The sequence below is a fragment of the Camponotus vicinus genome, unplaced genomic scaffold (assembly GCF_025532165.1).
Source record: "Camponotus vicinus isolate PSW18456_S1 unplaced genomic scaffold, iyCamVici1.0 SCAF_8, whole genome shotgun sequence".
Lineage (NCBI taxonomy): Eukaryota > Metazoa > Arthropoda > Insecta > Hymenoptera > Formicidae > Camponotus > Camponotus vicinus.
The window spans coordinates 10,117,856-10,143,706 of NW_028141980.1; the positions used below are offsets into that span (position 1 = coordinate 10,117,856).

At 36.8% G+C, this 25,851-nt stretch overlaps 5 protein-coding genes across 9 annotated transcripts; 3 read left to right on the forward strand and 2 right to left on the reverse strand.

Annotated features, from left to right (window-relative positions):
* Positions 1-95: 95 nt before the first annotated feature.
* Mcr (macroglobulin complement-related) lies at positions 96-7,730 on the reverse strand. Of its 2 annotated transcripts, none has more exons than XM_083107139.1 (6): positions 7,528-7,730; positions 7,009-7,186; positions 2,875-6,901; positions 2,601-2,800; positions 2,242-2,522; positions 96-2,154 (listed from the first exon to the last, which is right to left on the reverse strand). In XM_083107139.1, the coding sequence occupies exons 2-6, from the start codon at positions 7,179-7,181 to the stop codon at positions 1,952-1,954; spliced, it is 4,884 nt and encodes a 1,627-aa protein (XP_082963265.1). In that variant the 5' UTR covers positions 7,182-7,186; positions 7,528-7,730; the 3' UTR covers positions 96-1,951. The 2 variants fall into 2 exon arrangements, with proteins under 2 accessions (XP_082963265.1, XP_082963266.1); XM_083107140.1 differs by lacking the exon at positions 7,528-7,730 and adding an exon at positions 7,314-7,483.
* A 583-nt stretch (positions 7,731-8,313) lies between these two features.
* Tsen54 (tRNA splicing endonuclease subunit 54) lies at positions 8,314-11,698 on the forward strand. The gene is made up of 5 exons (XM_083107148.1): positions 8,314-8,558; positions 8,885-9,224; positions 9,348-10,130; positions 10,206-11,317; positions 11,392-11,698. Exons 1-5 carry the CDS (start codon positions 8,518-8,520, stop codon positions 11,537-11,539), a joined length of 2,424 nt encoding a protein of 807 aa, XP_082963274.1. The 5' UTR covers positions 8,314-8,517; the 3' UTR covers positions 11,540-11,698.
* Positions 11,699-11,943: 245 nt separating this feature from the next.
* On the forward strand, positions 11,944-14,544 carry LOC145976170 (F-box only protein 22-like). 2 transcript variants are annotated; one of them, XM_083107158.1, is made up of 6 exons: positions 11,944-12,078; positions 12,189-12,369; positions 12,634-12,842; positions 13,145-13,502; positions 13,627-14,039; positions 14,118-14,544. In XM_083107158.1, the coding sequence occupies exons 2-6, from the start codon at positions 12,359-12,361 to the stop codon at positions 14,189-14,191; spliced, it is 1,065 nt and encodes a 354-aa protein (XP_082963284.1). In that variant the 5' UTR covers positions 11,944-12,078; positions 12,189-12,358; the 3' UTR covers positions 14,192-14,544. The 2 variants fall into 2 exon arrangements, with proteins under 2 accessions (XP_082963284.1, XP_082963283.1); XM_083107157.1 differs by lacking the exon at positions 11,944-12,078 and having other exon boundaries at positions 12,085-12,369.
* On the reverse strand, positions 14,220-18,648 carry Alc (5'-AMP-activated protein kinase subunit beta-1). Of its 3 annotated transcripts, XR_014440196.1 has the most exons (7): positions 18,292-18,648; positions 17,817-18,020; positions 17,456-17,731; positions 17,128-17,358; positions 16,921-17,033; positions 15,923-16,257; positions 14,220-15,802 (listed from the first exon to the last, which is right to left on the reverse strand). XR_014440196.1 is itself a non-coding variant. In XM_083107161.1 (6 exons), the coding sequence occupies exons 2-6, from the start codon at positions 18,003-18,005 to the stop codon at positions 16,251-16,253; spliced, it is 816 nt and encodes a 271-aa protein (XP_082963287.1). In that variant the 5' UTR covers positions 18,006-18,020; positions 18,292-18,648; the 3' UTR covers positions 14,220-16,250. The 3 variants fall into 3 exon arrangements, 2 of the variants coding, with proteins under 2 accessions (XP_082963287.1, XP_082963286.1); XM_083107161.1 differs by having other exon boundaries at positions 14,220-16,257; XM_083107160.1 differs by lacking the exons at positions 14,220-15,802; positions 15,923-16,257 and having other exon boundaries at positions 16,647-17,033; positions 18,292-18,645.
* Positions 14,616-17,026, forward strand: LOC145976172 (pancreatic triacylglycerol lipase). Its single transcript, XM_083107159.1, has 5 exons — positions 14,616-15,339; positions 15,456-15,604; positions 15,692-15,868; positions 15,950-16,225; positions 16,298-17,026. Exons 1-5 carry the CDS (start codon positions 15,104-15,106, stop codon positions 16,534-16,536), a joined length of 1,077 nt encoding a protein of 358 aa, XP_082963285.1. The 5' UTR covers positions 14,616-15,103; the 3' UTR covers positions 16,537-17,026.
* Positions 18,649-25,851: the final 7,203 nt, after the last annotated feature.

The following is a 25,851-nucleotide window of genomic DNA, read 5'->3' on the forward strand; positions in this document are numbered from 1 at the left end:
CAGTTATATAACTGTTAGATTAATCTCTCATTTTTTTCTTAGAAGGGAATAGAGCTTTTCATTCGAAGGTAATAAGGTACATTAAACATTATATATATATGAAATAATATTTTTTATTCTTTATATTTGTATAAAGGTTATAAAACTTAAAAATATGTATTCCATATGTATTAAACGTGTTGATCTCGCTAATAAAAAAAAGATTGTGGTAGATCATACGAACAAAGATCACTTTGCGATGATTAGTGTTAATAAAGTACTTATTTTATCTGAAGCAGACTTGTTTTTCTTGGACGGTATCTTGAGGAGTTACGCAAGCACGAATGCATTTTAAGGATCATATTACATATTTATAATCTATATTACGTTGCGTGTAAAAAATAATTTTTGCAAAAATCTGTCGTTTGTGAATTGTGATAATCATGTTTAAAGTTCAAGGCAAACCCTTAAAGCATCGGTGGTGCGTAACTGATTATTTTATTAATTATAGCTTAAGCTTCTATATATATCTTGTAAGTCATATACATATTTATATAATGTGCTATGTTATTAAAATATATCTTTAACGTTTTTTTTAACAGACACATATCTTCTATACACATAATGTATTCTCTTGAGGCACTAATCGGGACGGCATAAAATCTTGATCCACGCAAGTATATATTTATATATATAAACAGGACGGTATCATCATAATTTACTCGATTTTTTTATCGAGTTGGAATATTTATGTCTCCTATTCTACTATTTACACATTTTACCGAATCATACATTCAAGTCTTTTGTTGCCTCTTTGAATGATTCTTTTTTTTTATATATTCAAAATTTGATGTAATATATAAAATAAGTAGTTTTAAAAAATCAGAATATTTTTAACGAGCATTACGCGAAGGCACGATCTACAAATAATATATAATTCCATAAATGGTATAAATAAAATAAGAAATATCAAAGAAATGAAGATGAAAATCTATCGAATGAAAAAATTTTAGTGGAAAGCGTTTTACATAGCTTATTAAAAATCCGAAAAATTAGTATATAATATATCCTCTTTGATATACTCTTTTAATTACTACGAACACTTTTGCCGTTATTATTTTGGTAATAATAGTTAATAGCATAGCTAACGAAGATCGCTGGCTACAACTATTACGCTTGATTTGTACTTGAGATGCTTTGCCTCCAAGAGTACAATGCCCTAACCGTGTAAAAAACAACTTTATGCATTCTAAAAAAACACAGGACGGATAATATAATATTTATAAAATTAATAATAATCGAATTTGAATAATACATAATAAAATTGCTTAGGCATTGTATAAAACGCCCAAAATTGCTCTCAATCAATATTCTCCGAAATGATTACTTTCGACAATACAATGTTATTATATCATGATGCAATGAAAGTTTGTGCGTTTTGTATCAAAAAGTACATAATATTATGCTTTTTGCCTATTGCAAAAAATCTCCTCGGATAAATAATAAGATTAATTGTTCTTATTTCAATTGATAACTATTTTTTAAAATATTAATCTACAAATATAAAAGCGTATAAAGTAAAAAGTAGTGAGTAAAAAGAAATTTTGATATATCTCTTATGTAGCAAGAAAAGAGATCTTCAATATTAATATGTCATATGTAAAAATAGTTAGAATTATCAAAAATAATTACTTTCATTAAAAAGAGGAATTAAAACTTATAGCATGATCATTTCAATGATGGTTCGCGTAATTACACAGGATAATTGATTACATTAATTATTGATTGTTTACGCGGAAATAATAACTTGTCTTCTGTTTGACTCGCACATATTATTTTTATCATTTTTATAAAATTATATGTTTCGATCATCGTACCGTTCCATATTTGTGCTCTGTTAGCAGAGGCAAACCATGGCAATAGAAATTGACAAGGATCGAACATTTTTATCTTTGTGTTATTGCAGTGATTGCTAGCCGTCACTGAATTGTTGCGTTCGGAAATACCTTGTTATCGTGACGACAAGTGACGCGATAAGCAGGAAACCTGCCGGTGTTGCTAAAAGTGTAGCAGCATTGTAAATTGGGCAGTAAGGACACTGTGAGCTACCGCAAACCTCGCATATATTTAAAGTATACGTTGGCAGTGCATCAAATATAGATTCGTTGAAACGTTCTAAAACAAGAATAATATAAATTAGTCATATAATACAAATAATATAATCATATAAACAATGTAAAATAATAATAAATTTCTAAATACCTGGAGAATAGTAGTCGTAAACGCGAATGGGAAGATATCGCGACATATTTGCAACGGGATACCAACGTTCCACGGTGAAATTTACGCACGTCTCTTCATAGTCCAGATAATCGAAGTAGAAAAGCACTTTTTTGTCTTGGAAACGTGCTCTCTGGAGATTTCTCACCTGTTTCGATAAGATGTATTTATCCAGAGTTTGCTGCTGGATTATGTAACCGGTTGGTATGGCTACATCCAATACAGCCATACCCGAACGCGCAGATTCATTGAGATTCGTCCATCTACGAAGCACAGTACGTTTTTATAGCAGTAAAAATAAAAATAGCAAGAGATGTTATGATTATAATTTGTAATCTCACCTTTGACAACTAAGATATGAGATGTGAGACTGATTTCTGCCGTGGAAATTCGCTCTGGTGACTAGATCGAAGGATTTAACCGGCGGTTGCGTTTGAAATCTCCCTATATCCACGTTATATTGCACGTGCATCTGTAAAATGGCATAGCCCGCGCCCTTTGCTTGCACTCTCACAGTTCCCCATGCATCCCCATGCGGTATCTAAAAAATAATCGTACAATTTAAACAGTAGCCTAATACATCGCAGAAAATATGAACCTTGAAATGTTACGCACCTCGATCGTTTGAAGTCTTGCCAGATTCTTATCATTTATGGTCAACGTCTTGGTCTGTCCCGGCAAAGCGGTAGCCTCCACTGATACTGTCAGTGAACTGACATCCCTTATTCTCGTTCTCACGGTGTATTCCATCAATGCCTTTATCGCCCAAACAGTATCCTGAGTAGAGGCCCATCCACCATCCGTCAATCTCTGCGCGTTCAACCACATAACAATCGGCTCTATCATGATCTCTTGTCGAGCGACGTGCACCAGTAGCGCGTATGCGGTTGTTTCTATGTTTTCAGAGTCATATTCGTAAGGTAAACGCGGCAGCAGGAAGCTTCTCTGATTTTCCGTCTTGGTTGGAGGAAGCGGCACCTGTTCTCTACCCCAGTACGTCAGCCCACCCTCTCTCCGTGCATGTCTTGCCAGAAGATCGAAAGCTTGCTCGGCGATCGAGGCTTTCGCTACCAAAAGTGCGTAAGCTACTATCGCTATATCGTATGGCTTGCCACTTTGTTCCAGCAAGTTTAGATTTCTTTCTAACCACATGACAGCCTTGGCCGAACTGAGAGCCACTTGAGAACCCAAGCCGCCAGTGAGATCTTTGACGCTTTCCAGCGTGATAAGAACATGAGCAGTAAGACTGATGTTCCGATGAGCAATTAAATTATCTCTATAATTCAAGGAACTATTCATCTTCCGGTTCGGTAGCCAGGTTACTTCGTAGAACGAGCCGTATTCCGTCTGATGTTTCAGTATCCAGGAAACCGCTTGGGCTATCACCTCGGGATCGATGTACAAGTAATTTTCCCATTCATAGAAGCTGGCCTCTTGGAATATCCGCGCACAGAACGCTGTCAACCAGACGCTCGGCATCGATTGGTTCCAATCAGTGCGGAAGAAACTAAAAGACCCATCGGGATTCATAAACGATAACTGTCGCTGATAACCGATATTCATGTAGTAGAAGCTTTCTTTTTCTTGCGTTCGATTACGCTGATTAATCAGACGCATGTACAAGGTGTTGTACATGTTGGCGGCGAAGCTAAACATGTTCTGTTCGGCACAATCCATTGGCAGATTCATGAGACTCGTCGCATTTACCGGCATTGTCGGAAAGATTGGCCCCACCACGTCGCCAACCAAACTGATAGTCGCTTTGTTGGATCCGAACACATAGTAACGGTTTTCATCATATGGTATGATTGGTGTCTCAGTAATGTTTACGTGCATATATTGGAGTACATAGGCTCGATTGCTAAGATCCAACAACATTGATTCATGCCGGTGCTGTGGTACTCCGTCGGCCTCAACGTGCAAATTGCGAGTCACCGAGTCCCTCCCGATCAGACTACTAGCGTCGATTTGAATTTTGATATTGCCGAGTCTCACCGGTACGATGGGCAGATAAACGACGCTAGCGTCTTGTGCAGGAATCCAAATGAAGAATTGATGTTCGCCGAAGGAAGTGCGCGGCTTGTACGACTGTACAATGCCGTTGTCCTCGACATGGACGAATTTGAAGTCCCTGGAGTCTGCCAATACCACCGTCGCTTCGATATTGTGGCGCATGTAATTGAAGACAGACACACGGATACCGATCTGTTCGCCTTGCCTGCTACGAGTTGGCATCTCTACATTTATGAAGAACGGCAGAAATCCCATATATTCCAACGCTTTGGGCAACATACCGAAGCCCATGCTAGGCGACATGCTGAACGCGGTAATCATCCAATGAACCGGTCTTCGCGGCACGTCCAGATTGAAGATTTGCCGACCGTGTGGACCGATATTAATGTCCTTCCACAACCAGACGTTTTCGTAATGCCTCTGAATTCGATTGAAACGCCATTTGCGGAATTGCACCAAATCGGTTGTATTTCGCTCTACGCATCGCGTCTCGTCCGTACCGTCCTCGCAGTCGAACACGCCGTCACATTTTTTCTCCAATTTATAACATCGACCAGATAGGCACTCGCCATATCCTTGAGTCTGATTACAGAGTTCGTGTCGCCGATGTATCACAGTATCCGTGAAAACAACTAAGCCGATATAATCAAACGTACGATTGACGTCGATACCGAAAGTGGATGACGGGAAGTACACGATTTCATCTGGATCGCCGTCGTGGTACTGCCAGGTGTGCAAGTGAGTGCCGTTGGTTTCTTCGTCGAAGTGTGCCATTTTCGTAATCACATTTGCATACGTCAGTTCGTTCCCCGCTTGCATGGTGTAGAATGAACGATCAATACCCGACAATGCAACGTAGGCGCCGGGCTCACCATAGATGGCTACTTCGACGCGTTCGCCGGTTCTCGCCTTCTTGTTGTTGATGAATACGGTGAAGTTATTGCGCGAGATGCCGTTCACCGGGAATGTCAGTGAATCCGCCACGACTTCCCCATAGCGACCCACATAATATACCATCGCAGTTGCAACAGGAGCCATATCAGGACTTAAAGGTATCGCAAAAGTTTTTACGCTGTGTTGCATATTGTCTTCTCCGGTCAAAAGTATTGTACCTTTGGACATGATTATGTAGTTGAAAGCATCGATATGGAAATTGGTTTGTACATGAAACACCATGTATTCGCCGACTTTAGGCTTTTCAGTAGAGGTTGATATCTTGATATGCTTCATATTCGGAGACTCGTGAACGAGCAGTAATAATTCGGTCTGCGCCCTGTAACCTTCACCGTCGGTGAACTGTGCGTAGATCCTCATGGAAGTAATATCGTTCAGAATCTGATTAGGATCGGTGTTTTGCTCCAGCCCGAGTTGCTTTCGAAGATCCATCTTTATGGACCACACATCCGCGTGTTCCGACAATGCTGTTAGATACTGGGTATCAATGTTACGACGTCCGCTTCGCGTCTCGACATCTGCACGAATCTCCATTAGAGCACCATTGAGCTGTTGAGGTCGTAGTGGCGAATTATCATGGAAGGACGCAACAAGATTCAACGAGAACGGCATCGCCGGCTTAAAGACTTGTGGACTGCCTCCAAGGAAACGGATTTTTGTAGTGGAATTGAAAATTCTCGCCACAGAATAGCCGACAATCACCTCATCCAAGAATCTTTCGCCTACTGTTGCAATTATAGTGACTTCCATCCCATCGATGGATGGAACAAAATTCAATAATTCCTGCATAGGGTATTGGAAGTGATACGTCCCGTTGAAGAACCTCAACACTGGTATTCTCTCCTCATAAAAATTTAATACTCTAAACCACGCCGGATAATATTCGTTGAAATTAAAATACCTTTCGACTGGCTCAATCCCCGAAGAAATGCGCGTTCTGTCCAATGGTTTGAAGCTGGCTTTCAGAGTTAGATTACCTCTCACCGGTGCGCCCGAAGTATAATTCGCTTGAACAATGCCATAAATATAGGGATCATTGTCAAAGAAAAACGCTGGCATTGTAACATTCACCTCAAAACGTGTTTGATAGTATTCTTCCACCAAGAATGTCTTCTCCTCTACTTGATTCTGTGCTATTATTTGTACGATCCATTCCCCAAACACAGGTTGATCGGACAATTGATATGACAGCGATACTGTACCTAGATTGCTCTGCCTACTGAGCCATCTTCTCATAATTCTCCTGTTTGGATCTAACATATATACGTCCACAGGATTGTTATATGCTTTCAATTCCGTGTCTATTGGAATCGTTCTGAATCGTATAGTTTCGCCTTGCATATACACAGGCTTGTCCAACTGTATGAATATAGTCATGGAACGTTGTGAGAATATCAATTTGGTTTCGTTCAAAAAAGCTTGACCACCTTTCAGATCATTGTACATCCCTTCCACACGCAATTTATAATCACCACCTACAGATGTAGGTGGCATACGCATCATTAGAGTTTCTGGTATGCCTTCCTTCACTTCCTGATAATCCGCCGCAATTTCCACCCCATTGCGTTGAATAGATGAACGCACTGTCATAGGTAATGGGCTGTGAAGAATGTTTACAGCAACTCTGTATACTTGATTTGGTCTAACCATGCGAGACGCAACAACGAAATATGTACTGCAAATAAATTAAGAATTATATCGAATCTTTCAGAGATATTTTATTCATGTTATATTAATTAATGTTTTATCTCAGTGTGTCAAATCCAATGTATTGATACTTACGCTTCTTTAATTATAACATTCTCATTTTGAGGATTCCAGAATCCAAAGCCTGTATTCTGATCCCGCTCATCGTAACGATTTCGTGGAGGAGGCCTTGAAGTATATTCCGGTGATTCTTGGGTGACCTGGCCATTTCCAGAAGCCAGCAATAATAAGAGAATCCAGATCCACATTTTTGCTGAAATATAAAATATTCGTCATTCACTTATTCCATAAGACACTCGAAAACATTATTTCGACGATAATGCGCCATGTGATTTCGATTAAAATATTCAAACGATACAAACGAAATTTTTGACACATACAATCCGACGTTTAATCAGCAGTACGCGTAACTTGTTAAATTCAGTTGATCTTAATTACTTCCTATGGAAGCATCATAATTCCAGTCACTACATGCTTAATAAATAACACGGTAAAATAAATTTAAAAAAAGATGATAATAATCAACTCTCGTAGGGTTATGTAGCGATGGTCAACGCCCAACGCATTCTTCGAATCGTGTGTCATAAGGCTCACCTTTGGATCGCGACTTCCCAATCGAGTCAATCGAGTCCGGGATATATCAATGGATGGTGCACGCGATTAGCATCACCGCGATCGCGTGCGCTTACACACGAGGATATTAAAAAAAACCGTCGAGCATTGTGTAGAAATTCGCGAGCGAAAGGAGTGGCCCGTTACAAATACAAACTTGTGTTTTGTCCATAGATTATAAGATACGTAGAGTCCACCTGTGACGAGGGGAGGTTTAGAAGCCTTCTAATAAGAGACTGGGGCCATCAGGGGGCCACTTTTGATTGGTCCGCCGTTTTTAGGCAACTCCCGCTCATATTCAAATTTTAATTACCCTATTTTGAATAAAAATGATATTTATTAATAAATTATTTACTAATAAATATTATAGATAAGTAGTGAAATTTTAATAATGATCTATATATATAATATTTGTTATTATAACATAATATTCATTAATTATAATAATATAAATTTTATTTAAATTTAAATATTAATAATATTAATAATATTAAATATTAATAATATTAATATTTAAATTTAAATATAATTTATATTAATAAATAATAATAATTAAATTATAATAAATTTTATTTTATTTAAATAAAATGAAACTCTCCCTCCCCTTTTCCATATCAGCTGATGCTCCATCTATGTGTCTTATATGTCTATGGTTTATCACTAATGAATGAAATGCAAGACGGGCATGTTATGTTTCTCCATATTGGAGAACCATTGCGTCATCTATGAGCTCGCCTGATTTTATTTTCCTAGAAATTGAATCGAAAACGTGCGTGTCTAGGGATACGACAACGCAAATCTGACATTGATTTCGCTGTGATGCGTAATTCACTGGCGTAGCCCCTGTTATTTGAGTAATTTGAGCACTGTACGCTATTTTGAATAATATTAAAAAATCCTTTGACATGTGTCTTTTAAATCGCATTTCATGTACTCTACAGTGCTATTTATTATAGTTGTCTATTTATCGCCATGGATGAAACATGCGAAAAATTATTTTGCAATACACTGACGTAAGTTTGTGACTTGACAATTTGTTATTCTTGTCTATATAACAGCTTATTGTAAACATAATTAATTTTTTACAGCCACTGAAGCATAATTTAAATATAACACTGTTTATGTATAAAATTATTATATGTACATGAAAAAATTATTTTACTTTACATTTGAATTGCATTGAAGAATTTTTCAAAACAAATTAAAGAAAAATTTATTTTATTAGAGAAAGACTGATTACACAAACTGTTATATCACAACATTATAATTATTGATGCATCTTATACTTGTTAAAATTTGCATAACCAAGTTGAAATTGATATGTTCTTTATACAAATAGGGCAGAAGAACTACTACGTAGCAAAGGTATCAGGAGTAACATATTAGAAGAATGGGAAAGATCTTTGAAAGTTTTGCCCAAGAGTGGAAAGAAGCATTTTGAGCCTAATAACTCTTGGCTTCAAAATGTTCAGATTGAAAAAGGACTTAAAAATCGTAGAGATTTATTAAATATTGAAAGAGTTGAACGTATCTCGGAATTAGCCAGTGCTGAATGGATACCGTCCCAAAAGAAAGCTCTTGTTACTAAAAGATCTGGCCAAGAATGGAACAATTTTGGCTTGGAAAAAAATGGTTCCCTATATTTATTGCCAGAAGAAACATTATTTCTCATAGAGACAGTATGTTTTCTAAAATTTAATATAAGTTTTGTAACCATCTAACAATTTTATGAAACTTTATTTTTATAGTACTTAACGTATTAAAAATATAATTTATTTTCGATATATTTTTGTGTATTGTAGAATTGTCTTGAACTCATTTGGAACGGTGTACCATGTTCGATTCAACAAGCATATGAAATCTTGATTGATGACTCGGTATGTACTTTGGATGAATATAGAGTTTATAGTCAATTAACACGTTATGGCTATCGTATACAACGTTATTTTTATGAAGAGCCGGAAAAGTGCTATAGATCAGACGAGTTTGTTAAACGGAAAATTATTGTTGATCCTGAAAGTGGACTGAGAATATCTGATAATCAGAATCATCAAAGCACAGAAAAATCAAAAGAAACTTTGATAAAAGATGTGACAAAAACATTAAATAAATCATTTGTTGACGCTAACGCAAAAGATGAAGAAAATATTATAGCAGAAGAGCCTGTAGATCAAATAGTACAAGATGTAATGGTCCATCTTTTATCTAATATAGAAGACCAAAAAAGTGTAAATAACTCGGATATATTTGAATTAATGGAAATTGACAGGACACAAGACAATATAAATATCGAAGAAAAAAGTCAAAATTCTAAACCAGAAATAATTTCTGATGAAACTTTACTAGGCAATATCAAAATCCTCAGAGATACAACATGTAACTCGAAGAAAACTGTTAAAGTATCAAAATGGCCGGGTGCTCGTATTCAACGTAATGTTAAGCAGTTGCCTAAAAGAAATGATAAAATATTATCTCCTGAGATTTCTGTAATTGATTCTGGCTTCAAAAATGAAAATTCTAAAGCGGAGAAGCGAAAATTAACGCAAGTTGATGAGTTGTCGAATATGAAAAAATCAAAGCATGAGGTATAATATTTTAATATATATGGAATTCATTTGTAAGTATATTATTCGCAAAATAATTTTTTTTCTTTCAATTAGGTAATTGAGTTGTCTGATGATGAGATCCAGGAATTACCACACTGTATGACAAGAATGGAAATGTTGAACTTGTTACCAAATATTGCATTTCAATCGGATATTACAGAGAAAATTCCCAGACGATATATACCACATAATATAAGACCTCAGAAGAGCACTTATCAGTACAATCGGACGAAAATTTTACACATGCAAGAAAATGACAAAAGAGCAAGACAGAATTGCAAGGATACTAGGACAAACGCGAGGCAAAATACGTCGCATTTGAGGAGTCTTGTTGCCGTCAATAATAGAAACACTTTTTTCCATAATCAACATTCACGATCGACTTTGTGCGGTCCGTCACGATCGTTCAATCCCATGCATCACATACATGGGACGAACATTGGTTTGCCTTATGCATATAGATTTTCCTTTAATTACAGTCCAGATGTTTATGTGCAGAATAGAACGCAGAACATATTTCACAATTTGTTTGTCGCCTTTGGAAATAACGGAAACGCCGTTCAGCAAAGTAGAAGTCTGACTATACAGATGAATAATTTCGCAATGCCAATCACGCACATGGAGGGATATCGAATGAGACATTTCTTCGCGGAAAATCAATTCCATGGTTTCTATCAGAATTTTTCGTGGCAGCAGAGGTTTTGTCAACGAAGAATGTTAGAGAATGCATCGATGCATAATAATACGCATCCCGTTACGAGACGATACGATGACGCCAATAGGAGCAATCATGTCGGTCATGAAATCGTTAATCGTCCTTCCTTTACCACTCGTTCAGGAGCTAGTTCATGGGTAGAACTGAAAAAAAGATGGTCTGAGGAGAAAACTATTACGATTGATGATGAAGATTGTAAAAATACGAATGAAGATGACGAAGAATGCCACGAAGTGCAAGTCATAAAGCTTATTAATCCATTGATCGGTCCGAGAAATGTGGTCTCATTGGCGGAGATCTTCAACAAACTCGCTATAATAAAACCGGCACCAGAAAGGACTGTTAGAAGGAAAAAGAACAGACATAAAATATCATACAATGTGTACTCCTGTACTCAACATTATAGAAAGGCGAATCCCGGTCAACCATTGTACAGCTTAGTAGTGATAAGGTATCTTCTATTAATGAGAAGAATGTATTTTTTTATATCACATTAACATGCAGTAATTTTCAACAAAATTGTAGGAAAGAAGACCCGTTACTCCAACCCGTCGAGTTGAATCGCCTGCAGCAGGATGCAAAAGGTTCTCAGATAATATTAGCATACGTATCAATGTCGATATCGTACATTCAACCAGGTATCATAACATTGCCAAATTTAATTTGCACCTGAGTATTTCTCATTGGTTGCAATTATTTTGGAGCAAATGAGAAGCGGCGTCTATCTCCCTAATCAAAGATTGCTTTGTAAAATCCACAAATTTTATTTTATTGTAATAAACTTTTGCATACTTATAAAGATGAGAAATAAAAGATTTCTTCCTATCCTTTACTTATACTTTACAATAAATTCCTCATTGCACATTTTTATGTATTTCTATCTAAATAAATTTGCGCAATTATATAACACATAACATATTGAAAAAATGACTAATTATTACATCTTGTAAAAGATGCCATATTGTATTTTGTTTATGTTAAATACGACTGATTTTTTATATGCATATACATACGCTATATATATATATATATATATATATATATATATATATATTTTTTTTTCCTATTAAATATTTCATTTAATAGAAAACATATAGAGATAATACACAGATAATCAAATTCGCAATAATGTTTAATAATAGAAGATAGGGAAAGGACATCATCCAATATTTCCTCTCTTTTTCTCTTTTAAGACGTTTGGAGTAACGTGCCGTAGGTTTATCTTTGTATGCCTTTGTTTTCATGTCGCATTTCGTATGTATGATACGATATTGTGACAACTAACAAGTAGGCATTACAAATCATCGGATTTTAAATGGCAGAATCAACGCGAAAGAAAATTCGGACTGAAGCTTTTCCTGTGGAATCCGAAAATGACGACACGGTGCAAGAAAGCTGTGAAAATTCAGTGGATTCGAACATCTACTTAACCTATGATATTTTGAGAATTATTTTCGGGTATTTAAACGGTAGAGATTTAACAAATGCCGCAATGGTTTGCAGGTATAACGTCCATAATACGTTAATGATTTTGCGTTCAATTTAATCATAAATACATAAAATTAGAGAGATTTTTATTCAAAAGAATTTTAGCAAAACACACATCTTACATGTCATTTATTTTAAAGTGTACATCTAAATTCATAAATTTCATACGTAAATTTATTAGCAGTTATATTTAACATCATTGTTAGATTGTAAATAAAAAGCATGTGATATAAACAGATGATATATAGTATGAATTCTATATGTTATTATTCTTTACAGGCTTTGGTTGGAGGCTGCAAACAATGAAAAAAGCATAAGAAGAAGTCCTCACTGTTTTAAAGAATATTTCATTGTTAAATCACTTGAAAATTATAAAAGCTCTACAGATGATTTTAATCTAAGACATCTCAAAAATTCAAGAATTAAACCATTTTTAGGTTTTTTTTTTATTTCTGTAACTAGCACAACAATATCACATCTTATAACAGGTATATTTTATATATCTTTTTAATAAGCAAATTAATTAATTTATTGATATTTATTATTATAATGTCTATGAAGAGCATAATTTATATAATATATTCATTATACAGATGAATGAAAAAACTTTATTAATTGTAATAAATAAAAGAAAGTTGCATTCCAAGACAATTGATAAATCATATTTTAATATATGTAATTTCTATACTTTTATGTTTTAATATTTACATATTTTATCTTGTTTATTTATTTTCATCTATAAGTCATGGAATAATATTATTGAAATTAATCTTTTATCACTTTTTACAAGAATATATCCTGAATTTACTTCCAAAAAATTGTGAGACCACAATACTATGTACTCGTAGTATTGTTAATGAAGAACAAGATTATACATCATTTCCATCAAATATAATATGTGCATTGTTGCCACAAATTTCAAATGTGAAAGTCAATATGTTCACAATATGTATGCCATATATACAAAAATCAATTTCGCAAAAAGTTGCAAAACAACAATCTGAAACATTTGAATATGAGAAGAATAAACTTTTTAATATGATTGATGAAACATCTATGCCAAATAACAAGTCTACGTGTTTAATGTTATTCTGCAATTATTCAGGTCATGCTACAGCAGAGCATATGATCTCGGCTGTACAAAACTGGTAATTTAAATATAAATTCTTACAACAATTTTATATATGTATATATGTATAAATAAAATTATATACAACAGATATATTATATGTGATGACATGATATTGAATAACATATATTTCTTGTTTATAGCAAAGGAGATAAAATAGCTTCTTTATGGGGTGGTGTAGTACGAAATGTATATACACAGCGTATACATAATAATGAAAAGTTCAAAAAAGCGAGAAAATTTTGTGTATATAGTTCATATTGTGTAGCTGTCCTAATTACTGGTCCAATACAAACATGGTCTATAGTGGTAGACAAAAAATGCGACACAAAGGCACTAGTTGAAAAAAAGTTAAGATTATTTAAGGACCAAGTAAAGTTAAGGAAACATTCCGTGGGATTTATGTTCGCATGCATAGGTCGCACTATAGACGCTGAAAAAAATATAGAGTCAATAATATTCAAGACACTATTTCCCAATGTACCTTTAGTTGGTTGTTTTGGCGATGGCGAGTTTGGGAAAAATACGATACCTATTAACGAAATGAAAAAGACAAGTGAGTAACTTTCCAATTTTTTTCTCAACAAAAATATTATTTCCTGAAGAAACATATACAATTTTTATTTCGTTTCAGAAAGGAGCAAAGGAAAAATCGATTCTTGGTGTCATCAATTCTCAACCATATTTATGATACTTACGTACGATTGAGAGAAGACGACATGTGATTTTCGTGCAATTATTATTTTTTGCGCTGCTAGATTTTAACTAGATCTCTCTTTCTCTCTTCTTTCCCCCTTCTCCCTTTCCCTCTTGCAATAATCCTTTTCTCCTATTTATGTTTATACATAAACAACAGTTCTTATATTCACAAAGGAAAAACATACAATATCACGAATATTATAGCAATAAATATAAATAGGGAGATTGTACTTTATTCTTAAATGCGTTCTGCATGTGTTTTATACGAGTTTTAAAACACTAGTTTTGAAAACCGTTGCTACCGAAGATTAAAAAAATATATGTAATAATACATTATTATTAATATATGTATAAACACATTTTGTATTTTGTTTTATTCATACATTTTTTTTAAATTTTGTTTTTACTACGTTTTCTGATACTCATGCTATGAACGATTATACTGGATCACGCATATTATACGAGACGGATGATCACCATATAATTTGCTTTTTTTAAAGCACGCGTATCAGAAAATGCAAATGTAAATAATCCAAATGATACCGAGTTGTTACTTTTTTACATTTATAATAGCATTTAATAGCATTTATAATATTACCGGTTAAAACTAACCGGTTTTTAAACCGCTGATTTAGCGCTGGTCGCACGCGATATGCGTGCATGAAGTAGTGTGTGCAATTTGGTAATCTGCACCCTTTTGAATACAATTATAATCTCCAAAGTCGCTTGACAGTACTTCCGCGCTCGCGATACAACTGTAGAGAGATAAAAACTGAAGAAACTAGGCCAAGCGAGAGGGTATATACTGTCATCTTATCGTGATGCTACCAGAATTTAAAGAGTCTTCAACCCCGTGACATCGACGATTTAATTACCACGACCGGTTCGCACAACTTGTGATCATAAACAATTTTATATAAAATGTTATTAAATCTATTATCGAGACAAATTATTGTTCTCATTACACTGTGGTATTCTTCTGCGTACTCGCAACGATGGGAAAGCGGTTTACGCCAAAGATACGACGGCTACGGAGAGGATTGGATATTCATGCCTGATGGCAATGGGCAACCCCAAGTAGCTGTATTAAAAGTAGAAGATAGCGAAAGGAGTGGCATATTGGATGGATCGGAGATAGCTTATATAATTTATACTCGGTATCTGATTATAATTTATATAATACTTAACAATAAACTCGTTGTTTACGTCGCACTATTTTATACTTGTTTTATTAGTTGTTCATTCGATTTAGCTTCATATTTTTTTTTTCAAGTTCCAATCCGAAAGAAGGCACGCGAGTGACTCTAAATGATACCACGAATCTCGCTAATTCCGATTTTAAGCCCTCGCGAAAAACAAAGTTCATAACACACGGTTGGAAATCAAGTGCCATGAGCACCGGGCTTTTGAAGATGAAAGAAGGTACTATTTATTTCTTTGATTGCTTTACGAGTTATATCCCGATGCATCCAACGAATAGTACTTGTTGACAATTTGCGTTTTTAATAGCTTTCCTCACTCATGGTGATTATAATGTTATCCTCGTGGATTGGGAACCCTTGGCTGCAAGCACATTTTACTTGGGACCGATGCAGAATACTGTAAGAGTCGGAACTGATGCTGCAAATTTCATAGATTTTTTAGTGAAAGAAACTCGATTAAAAACGGAGAACGTTCACTTTATCGGTATATCGTCTTGTGTAACATAATGATAATACTTTATAATTGCACTTGTGTTACTTTGTGTTCGTTATTGATCCATGTAAGGCCATTCTCTTGGTGCACACGTGGCTGGGAACGCGGGTGATGCGACTACCGCTGGGAAATTAAGCAGAGTAACGGGCTTAGATCCAGCGATGCCAGGATTCCATATGCTTACTTCTGAAAAAACTCGATTGGATTCTACTGACGCGGTATTTGTCGATATCATACATTCCTGTGGAGGTGTATTAGGCTTTCTTCAACCTCTAGGAAAGGCAGATTTTTATCCGAATGCTGGTACGGCGGTTCAACCTGGATGTTGCTGCGTTCCCGAAATAATGGGTAACAAATTCTTCTTGTTTTTAGACTAGATTCTTGTAACAGAAACATTACTCGTATTTCTATTTATTCTAGAGGCATGCAGTCATGGACGATCATATGAATATTTCACGGAAAGTATCAATTCGAAAACGGGATTCTCGGCGACAAAATGCGATAACTGGGACTCGTACATGAACGGTAAATGCGCCAATTCGCAAGTGACGTTAATGGGAGAGCATGTCGATCAGACAGCCGAGGGTTTATTCTTCCTCATAACGAGATCGAGTCCACCTTTCGCGTACATGCCGAAAATAACCGATAATAATGTCTAAATAGAAACGATATATGTATACAAATAACTATAATTCCTTAAAATGCATACATATTTTGAAATAATTCATGTTATCTTACACAAGTTGATGATGAGAGCAAGAACAGCAAATATAAAATATTGGGCTTTAATAAATAATATAATTACATTATTTTACATATGACTGAGATATAATAAACGTAGCAACAAACAAACAAATTTCTAAAACAAATTTCTAAATATTGTAATATACCCTCGCCTCCAAAGAAAGACTTGTAAAATTTCGCATCAATTGTATCATACTCAGCACCTATACTACTTTATAATAGTTAAGAAACGAGCAGCACCAAAAAATACAGGAATGGCTTAATATTAAATCGGTTTATAAAGCAAGGTAGTAACATACTTTTTACGATAACGATGAGTAGCTGATAAGACCATCACACTATCCTTAATACTTAAAGCATAAAGATGATTTAGCATAACATGATTTGGTTCAGGTAGAAGAGTAGGCTCACACTGAAAAAAATTATAAGCACAATGGTAGAGATTGTTTTATTAAAAAGTTTGTGTTAAAAAGTTTCCAAAATACTTCTTTTTTAATCCAACTTACAGATAGCGGTGTGTCCTTGTTAAGGATAACTTGTAACAAGTGCGGAGGCAAAATAGGCGGACCAGTTACTTTCTCCCAATGTTTATGTGGTGGTACTTCTTGCCCATACTCTGTTTGAGTGCTACTACTAACGCCCTCGCTATCTTTTGCAAGAGCTTGAAATACTTCAAAGTCAGATTTTCTTACAGAGACTAAGTTGTTTTTAGAACCCATGCCATTGTCTACGATTTTCTATATATCAATAATTTTTTGCATTTTTTAATGCTGTACATAATATAATAATATATATATATATATATATAAAGTTATTAAATCCACAAATGCTCACCAGTCCAGGATCATGCCTCCATTCTCCATCGACACAAAATTTGTATTGATGCTCTCCCTCTGGTAAGTCAATTATTGTGACAAAATCCCCATGGCTTTTCACCATTGGCAATGTTTTCCATCCAGTAAATGTTCCACTAATATATACTTGCTTCCCTCCTCCCTCCCATTTGAAAACTGTCGGTAGCACCTTATTGTCTGCAACTTTTGTTCCTTCAGAAACAGTGTTTGATCTTGGTCGTTGCGAGCCAAAATCCTCTCTATCTTGTTGGCCAGTCTGTTTATACAAAGATTGTGTACAATATAGTATTTATACATGTGTATATAAGTATGATACATAAATTAATTTTTCTTTGTGTTACTTTTGCAAAATATGACTCTTCTTCCTCTTGAGAAGAATGAAAGAGAAGACTAGGTTTTTTGTCAAATACAAATGCTTGGCCTTCTTTTCCTGGAGAGGGTGGAGGATGATCTTTGTTACGTCGATGTTCTCTGCTTGCTACATTTCCATGATGATGACTGACGGGCTGGCTGCTTCCCGCATTACCCATTATTATATCTAAAGGCTTAACAAATACAAAGATAAATCTAATTTTAAATCTAATTTACTTTCCACTTTATTCAAAATTTCAAAAAGCAAAAGAATACTAGGTAGTAATATCATATGAATATAGAAAGATAAATTGATATGTCATAGGTTATTTACAGTAGTTATAATATTATGTCCTTTTCTGTGAAAAAATATATGTCAAATATAAATTTAAGTATTATCTAATGTGAGATATTATTTAATCTGTTAATAAATATATATAAACTCTATTATATATAAATACATACATATATGTAATTGGGAATATCAGCACAAGTGTTCTGCGAAACATTACTCACTCGTTTGCAATAATCTTTTTAGTTGCTCGATATACGCATCAATGACGAACGACAAATCGAATATGTAAACATTCGCTGGCAATGTTAAAATTAGATTAAACGCAATTTCAATGTAAATTTCGATACGATTCTACTTCTACAAATATTTAGATCTCGCATGCTCACGTTCGAAAATCATTCACGAAAACAAAACAATAGAACTGATTGCGAAAAAAGTATTTTGATTGTAGTTGTATACAGTGCACAATTTTCTCTCTCTCTCTTCCTTTCTCTCTCACTTTCTCTCTTGTCGCATAATTTTGTCACCAGTCAAATCGTTATCAAATATTGATATTGTAGGATTTTCGATGGAAAGATGTAGAAAACATCGATATCTTAAATCGGTAAAGTCGATTTCAATAAATTGCTCATCGGTTGAGAAGCTGTCATATTTTTGCGATTTGACTTATTAAAAGTGCGTCGAATGCATCATTAAAGTGTCCATACATAAAAAAGAATATTTTCCAGTAATAAATTAATTAATATGATAATATCGCGTTAATGAAGAATAAAGAAAAAATATTAATTATTGCTTACAATTCAAATTTGGCGCACATGCGCAGACGCCATGTGTGTTTCGCGCCACATCTGAACGATATCGTCAACGATCCTTAGGATTTTCTCGCTTTTTTCATCGTTGCAAAGTCTTGTGTCCAAACGAATATTAATAGTATTAAATTAGCGCCGTGCGATCATTATTTCACGTTGTTCCAGCGACTGTAGCCGTGTGAATCGCGTCGCGAATGCTCGTCGTGTCCGTTGAAGTGAATCTCAAGCTCGAGAAAGGTACTGCGCATGCGCAGACGCCATGTTCGTTTCGCGCCGCGTCTCGTCTCATCGCACTTGCTCCGCTATTTTCCCGTTTTTTATATCGTCGGAAGCGGACCTCGAGTCAAAACGAGTATCGTCGGGAGTGTCGGATAAATGTCGCGCGATCATCGTTTCACGTTAATTCGGCGATCGCAGTCATGTGTCATCGTAAATCGCGTCGCGAGTGATCGTCGTGTCTGCTGAAACGAATCTCAAGGCTGAGAAATGTCGTCGTCCTTTTCGCGCCGTTCGCGATAGTTCGTAATCTGACATAACATGACATAAATTGAAGTGAATTTACGAATGAATAAAGTGCCAGATATCGGGAGTGCCGTAAAATCCCCCACAGCACAGACATTGCAGTAATATTGCAGTAATATTGCGGCAATATTGCAATGTTACAACAGTATTAATAATATTGCTGCAATATTCTGTACTGTATGGGATACTGGACTGATCGTGATCGTGATCGTGTCATTTCGTGTTTGTGGCCATGACTATTACATCGACACTTGTACCGATCGTGTCAAGTATTTCTCTTCAAGGAACAGGCAGTCGCAGTGGACACCGCTAGATGGCAGATGGTGCGACGAGATGGCAGAGCTGCAGGCGGTTGGTAAGTAAATTCATTTCACGCGCTTATATATATTACCTCGTTACACCGCAGAAAATGAAACACTTCCATTTTCCGGTTCTCAAGAATGATATAGACATAGATTAAAATATGTTAAATTTCCCATCGGATTAAAACGACGATGTATTTCATAATCATGCCACCTTTGCATTATCAGAGCGAAGCATCAGTTATAAAAAAAAATTTCTGCGTTGTAACAATTAATTAAAAATTACAACACAGTTTTTATATTAATTCGTTTCGGAAAAAATTATCGCTTACATTTTCACATTCTTTTATTTTAAAGAATTGTATTAAATGGGATTGAATTGCCTGCATTTCCTTGTAAAATTATCGAAACGCGCTTTTTAGCTCGTAAAAGATGTTGTTTATGCTAAAATTACGGTAAACATACTGGCCGTCAGATCCTTCTTCAGCGCACATTTTTACTTTCCCTCTTCCCTTTCACACGCTCAATTTCATCTCCCCCTCGTCTCCTTCCCGGTCGTCAATTTTTTTTTCGCCGTTTCCTACGCGAATTTATTATTTATAAAGCCGAAAGTACCTCGGGCGTGTTTCGTCCTTCGTAGCCTTCGGCGACTACGAGGATGCTTATATCGTGGCTCTATTGCTCTCCTCGCGGCCGCGAGGATTGATCAGAGGGGTTGGACCGCGAGTAAAAACGTGCCCCGTGTATTAAATATCCTGCAATAACAGTAATTACGGTTACGGTATTTTACAAAATTGCGCAGCTACTTATATTCGCTACCGCGGCCTGTGGCCAGGCCAAATGCACGTGATCTTCATATATATATATATATATATACTGAAAAAAATCGTTTGATTGATACCAACAAGACGTATATGATAAAAGGCATTTTGGTTAAACCAAGCAAAATTTCTAGTTATCACGTTAAGACTCGATTTTTTATAACTAGAATACTTAATAGACTTTGCTATAAGGATTTGAGTTAATATTTTCTAGTTGGATCTATAAAACTTCTTGTTATATATTAACTAAACATAGACACAATTATGCCATTTTTTTAAATTTTATTATTATCAAGAAAATTGGTCAATTTAACAGGAAGAAATTAATCATACTCATCTGGTAGTTCCTAAAGCAATTCTGATTTGTCCATTTTCTAACAGACATATTTACCAGATTTCTAATTAATATGCAACCAGATTTTTTTTTCAGTGTATATATTACAATATTAAAATATTACAATATTATCCAATTTCGAAACGAATCAGGCATTCGAGAGATTCCCGAATTTCAAATATAACCGCAATGTTTATTTTATTTTCTCGATAATCGCAATCGCGATTATTAAATAATAAAAGCGACCTCGCTGTAAAAGTATTCCCGTCTGCAACTTTCATATACATTTATAGTTAAATCTTAAGAAAAATATATTGAAACATATAATAATAAACTGCAATCGTGCAGTTGCAAGCCGCAATTATAAATTGCGTTAATTATGTAATTCAAATCATGGTATAAAATACGAAAATATCGTATCTATTTTTTTCGATGCAATTATTTAAGATGTAAAATGCTTTAACCAGTTGACAAAGCGATAGACGCTTTTTGCTCAGTGACGATAAATCGCTGATTTTTTCATTTATCAAGATAACATGGATTTTATTTGCGCACAACATGCGGCATATATTGATTATTAAATGCATTCCTTATTTAGTGATACTGATTAGATTAGTGTAAAAGGCTGGAATTATCTAAAGTGGGAACATCTGTTCGTAGTTTGTGACAATTGGCGCGTTATACTCTATTAATTTTTATCTCGATTCTCGATAGACATATTTGTTTGAAAATTGTTAAAAGACCCCGAAGATTTCGTGGCGTTGTGTTAAAGACGCGACAATGATACACGCCATATACATTATTAATTATCAGGATTAATTATTAATCGCATTGATTTCACACTAGAGGATAATTTGCAAAATTTTGAATTAAAAAAAATTCAACGATATAATCGTATCAAATTATAAAATAAGACTTTTTCAAGTTAAGCCTGGTAGTAACATTATTAGCATCGTCTCTTTTTTACGTGCATTTTTTGTATCAGACTTGGCTAATGTTTTTATTTGTTGCGTTTAAGAGAAAGAGTTATTATTATCATTATTATATAAATTACAAAAAAAATCCCCTAAGAAATTAAATTGGCCTTTATTCACTTTCGATGTATTTTAATTATACATTATAAAACCAATCGACTTCGTCATATATCGACTGACGGAAGATCGTAAATTCGTAACGGGTCTCAAAAGTCGTCTAAGCCAGATGTCGAGCGTTCGAGATAAAAAAAAGAAAAAAAAGGAGAAAAAATACCAAAGAGCGCATTCGAGGAGGGAAAAAAGGAGGACCAAAAGACGGGGGGGTGGCGGGGGAAAAGGATCGGTGAGAGGCGGTGTGTGCATGCGCTTAATCGATAATCACCGGCAAGTGGTTTCGTCCGAAAAGGGTGCGGTATACGATACATCTGCGGAGGTATCATCAGCGCCGCGTACAAAAGGCCGATCCATCATCGGGCCCGACAATCCAAATTCAAAATTGGCCGGTCAGTTCCCGGCGGTCGCGCGTGCAATTACAATGGAGATTAAGAACAATCCAAACAATCTCCACGTCAGAGTAGCGTGGCAATTCGAAGACACGAAAACGTCTCGAGATGAAAAGCGTCTCTCGCGAGCGATTTCGACTTATTTTATTTTTTTATTTATCGCGGAGGATATTGTAACGCGTGTAGCGTGCAACGCGCAGGAGATGTCGTGTCGTAATATCGCCTTTGCAGTGGCGCACGCGATTTTCTGCTTACGCTTGCTGAAATATCAATGTAAGCTGTTCATTGAGCGCGCGGTATGTCAGATTGTCCGCTCCTGATAGAAGAGTAGCCTTCGCAATTCGAGCGTTAATAGTAGGTATAGTATCGGCGCAACGTGTTTCAACATCTCGTTAGACTTTCGGATTAATAAGGCTTCCGCGACTAAGAGAACCGATGGCGCTTTTTCTCCGCAGGTTATAATTACGAGCGATTTGAACATTTTATCGTACTTTAATAATTCAATCGTGAATAATGGCGGACGGAAACGCCGCGGACAGTAGGGCTTAGTTATTACTAAGTATGTTAAAAACTTTTAAACGTTACATACAGTTTCTTCTGTGCACGCATTAATATGTAACAGCGGATAAAATGTGTACTGAAATTAGCACTGGTCGCCGCGAATCTCGTTCTTGGAAATATAAATAATACATGTATATGATGGAGTAAAATCTCTCTCTAAAATTTGCATCGTTTCATATTGCGTTTCACGCTGTCACATGTTTTCCCCCCGAACTCTTCTATAAACTATGCTCGAATAGTATAAAAAGGAGGACCTTTTTTTCCGCTATGCGGCAGGAGCGGGACGCGCGAAAACGGAGCGCGAAAGCGCGGGGCAGGAAGAGGGAGGTGGGAAAGGATTACGGTGCGTCAACGGCGATGACTGAACGAGCCGTAATCGCTGTGCCGATCTAATATTTCGAATAGTTCGCATTTACAATGGGCTTTATTGGCGGGAAAACTGCGAGGGGGTATTTTGAGCAGGCGGGACATCCATCACGGGGTGTCAACGCGATTGTCTTCCGCGGCGTTTGCCACGGGAAAGTATTGACGTTGATCTCGCGCAACCGCCGAAAATGCCATCGTCGCTCGGGAATGGATAAATGTCGTTAAAGTAATTAAAATCGGTTGCCGGTTGTACCGCGATCTCGAATAACGACCGAGTTTCCCCGTTGGCCGCGCGATGCGACGATATCGATTCGCGCCGAGAATGACGCGTCAGGAAACGCGATGGACAGTATTACTTCGGCCGACGAATTTATCCGGCCGACACGGCGCCCGGCCGAAGCCATTGTGTTGTATTTAAATGAGCTTTCTAATGTATTTAGCTTGAATACCGCGTGTGGCGAAAACTATACTACCCCGTGCGCAGAGACGCATTTTGCCACCGTTGCCGTCAATATCAACGAGAAGATTGTTTTATCAAGACTTCGTTTTTCGTCAAAACGAGAAAACGTAGCTAATTCACTTTCCCTTCATTAGTAGCCAAAGTATAATGTATGAAATTTCAATTTTTTACGCCTTTATTAGTAATAAATGACAAGTCTTTTTCCGTATCAGTGATGTTTATCTATTTGACACGTATTCATTGTAATCGTCCGATGCAATGGTACCTGTGTCTTATGCGGGAGATGATGCGCATGCGCGCCGCAATTTGTGTATCTATCGCAAATGTGTATCTATCGCGTCTGAATGTGCTAAAATAATAACGAGAAATTGCAGGCCGCGCGAGTAGAGAGCCGCGTTTGCAGGGGATGCCGACGTATAATCGAGGCGCACCCTCTCTCCCGGCTATCTGTTTTATTTATCCGATAACACGCCATTATGGGCGAATCGTGAATGCGGCTGTGCCGGTAACGATTGGCTATTTATAATAACACGTGGCATACGGGTAATTAGTTGCGCGCAAGCCGCAGTGAAAAACCGAACGCCGGCATCGGTATCGAGAAAAATTGCCGTCGTTTTTCATCGCGCCCCCTTTGTCTACTTTATTTGGACTCTCGTCACTTTCCTCCCCCCCGCCCTCCCCCTCCACCAACTCGTCCGCGAGAGAAACACTTTCGATCGTGGTCTCGATCGTGCATATTCTATCAGTCGACGCGATTAAATTTCACATTACACTCTTGACAATTTTACCCACGATTGATTTTTTAATCTTAACTACGAGGGGGATAGAGAGAGACGCTCGTATGCAAATAGGCCACTACTTATATAGCGCGTCAGATGAAGCGATTATAAAACATAGGCCTGCTCGATAACTTTTGCGTTTAATCTCGTCACGTTTCTCAATGCAAAAAAATATCGTCGGTTTAAAACGAAAAAAAGAAGGCAACTCAAAGTTAAAATTAATGTCCACGTCGAGTAAAGTATTATTAGTAATTTTAATATCGCTTCGAGTATGGTACAGTCGAGTCGCGTTTCGATGTAACCGATTAAAAGAGAATTTTGAGGGCAACGATAGAAAAGAAATTAAGAGACCGCTTCTGTTTATAATTCGGACGGCTATTCGATCACGGAAGATTACGCCGGGATTTCATCAGAGGCAGAGGGAGGCAGAGATACGGTGGATAAGGGAGGGGCAGGGAGAGGCTGGAAAGTCTTGTCCATTGTGCCGGATCCGTACAATGCTTATCGACGGTGATTGCTTCATCGCGAACTGGAACGGGGATGCTGGATGTAAGGGCGTGATGCATACAACGACGCGTTATCGGGTTATCGGCCGTAATGCACACGCACGCCGACCACCTTTCTACCGGGTTAACATTTCAATCTGGAAAATGTAAACCGTCCCACCCCCCTCGCCTCCGCGCCTCGCTCCCTCGCTCGCTCTCGTTCTCCCTCTCTGTCCCTCCACGTCGACACTCGCTCGTTTGCATATCGCTCGCTTGTTGTTCTCGCCCGGCGAACGGACAAATTTGGCTACGGCGTACCGATTGATTCTGCGATTGTGATTCCAATAGCCGCGTGCCGATGCAAAATTAAAACGGTAGAATTGGCATTCGCGCGATACATATTCCAACGAGAGCTTCGGGACGATCGATATTCATCCGCCGCGGGAGTTTATCCAACGGTGAAACGCGTAAGAGACCGGAAGAGGGAGAAAATACGCGATGAACGTGCGCACGATGTGATGTGAACATCACAAAAGTGCAATCGGGCCTGTTCTCGACGAGGTCCTCCCGACGCGGGTCCTCTGCTCGGCTGCGTCTAGATGCGCTCGTATTCTATGCGCGAGACGAGCAAAAATTCTTTTTTTCCATCCGCCTTTCGGTGAGAGAGAGTGACCACCCTCCCCGTCCTCCCTTTCTCCATACAGGCGTGTAACGACGATGCGCAAACAATGACGAGGGTTACGTAACAGCTATGCACGATGCAAACACACCGTGTTGCGCTAAGCGCGTATCTGTAGCGGGGTGGGCAACGAGC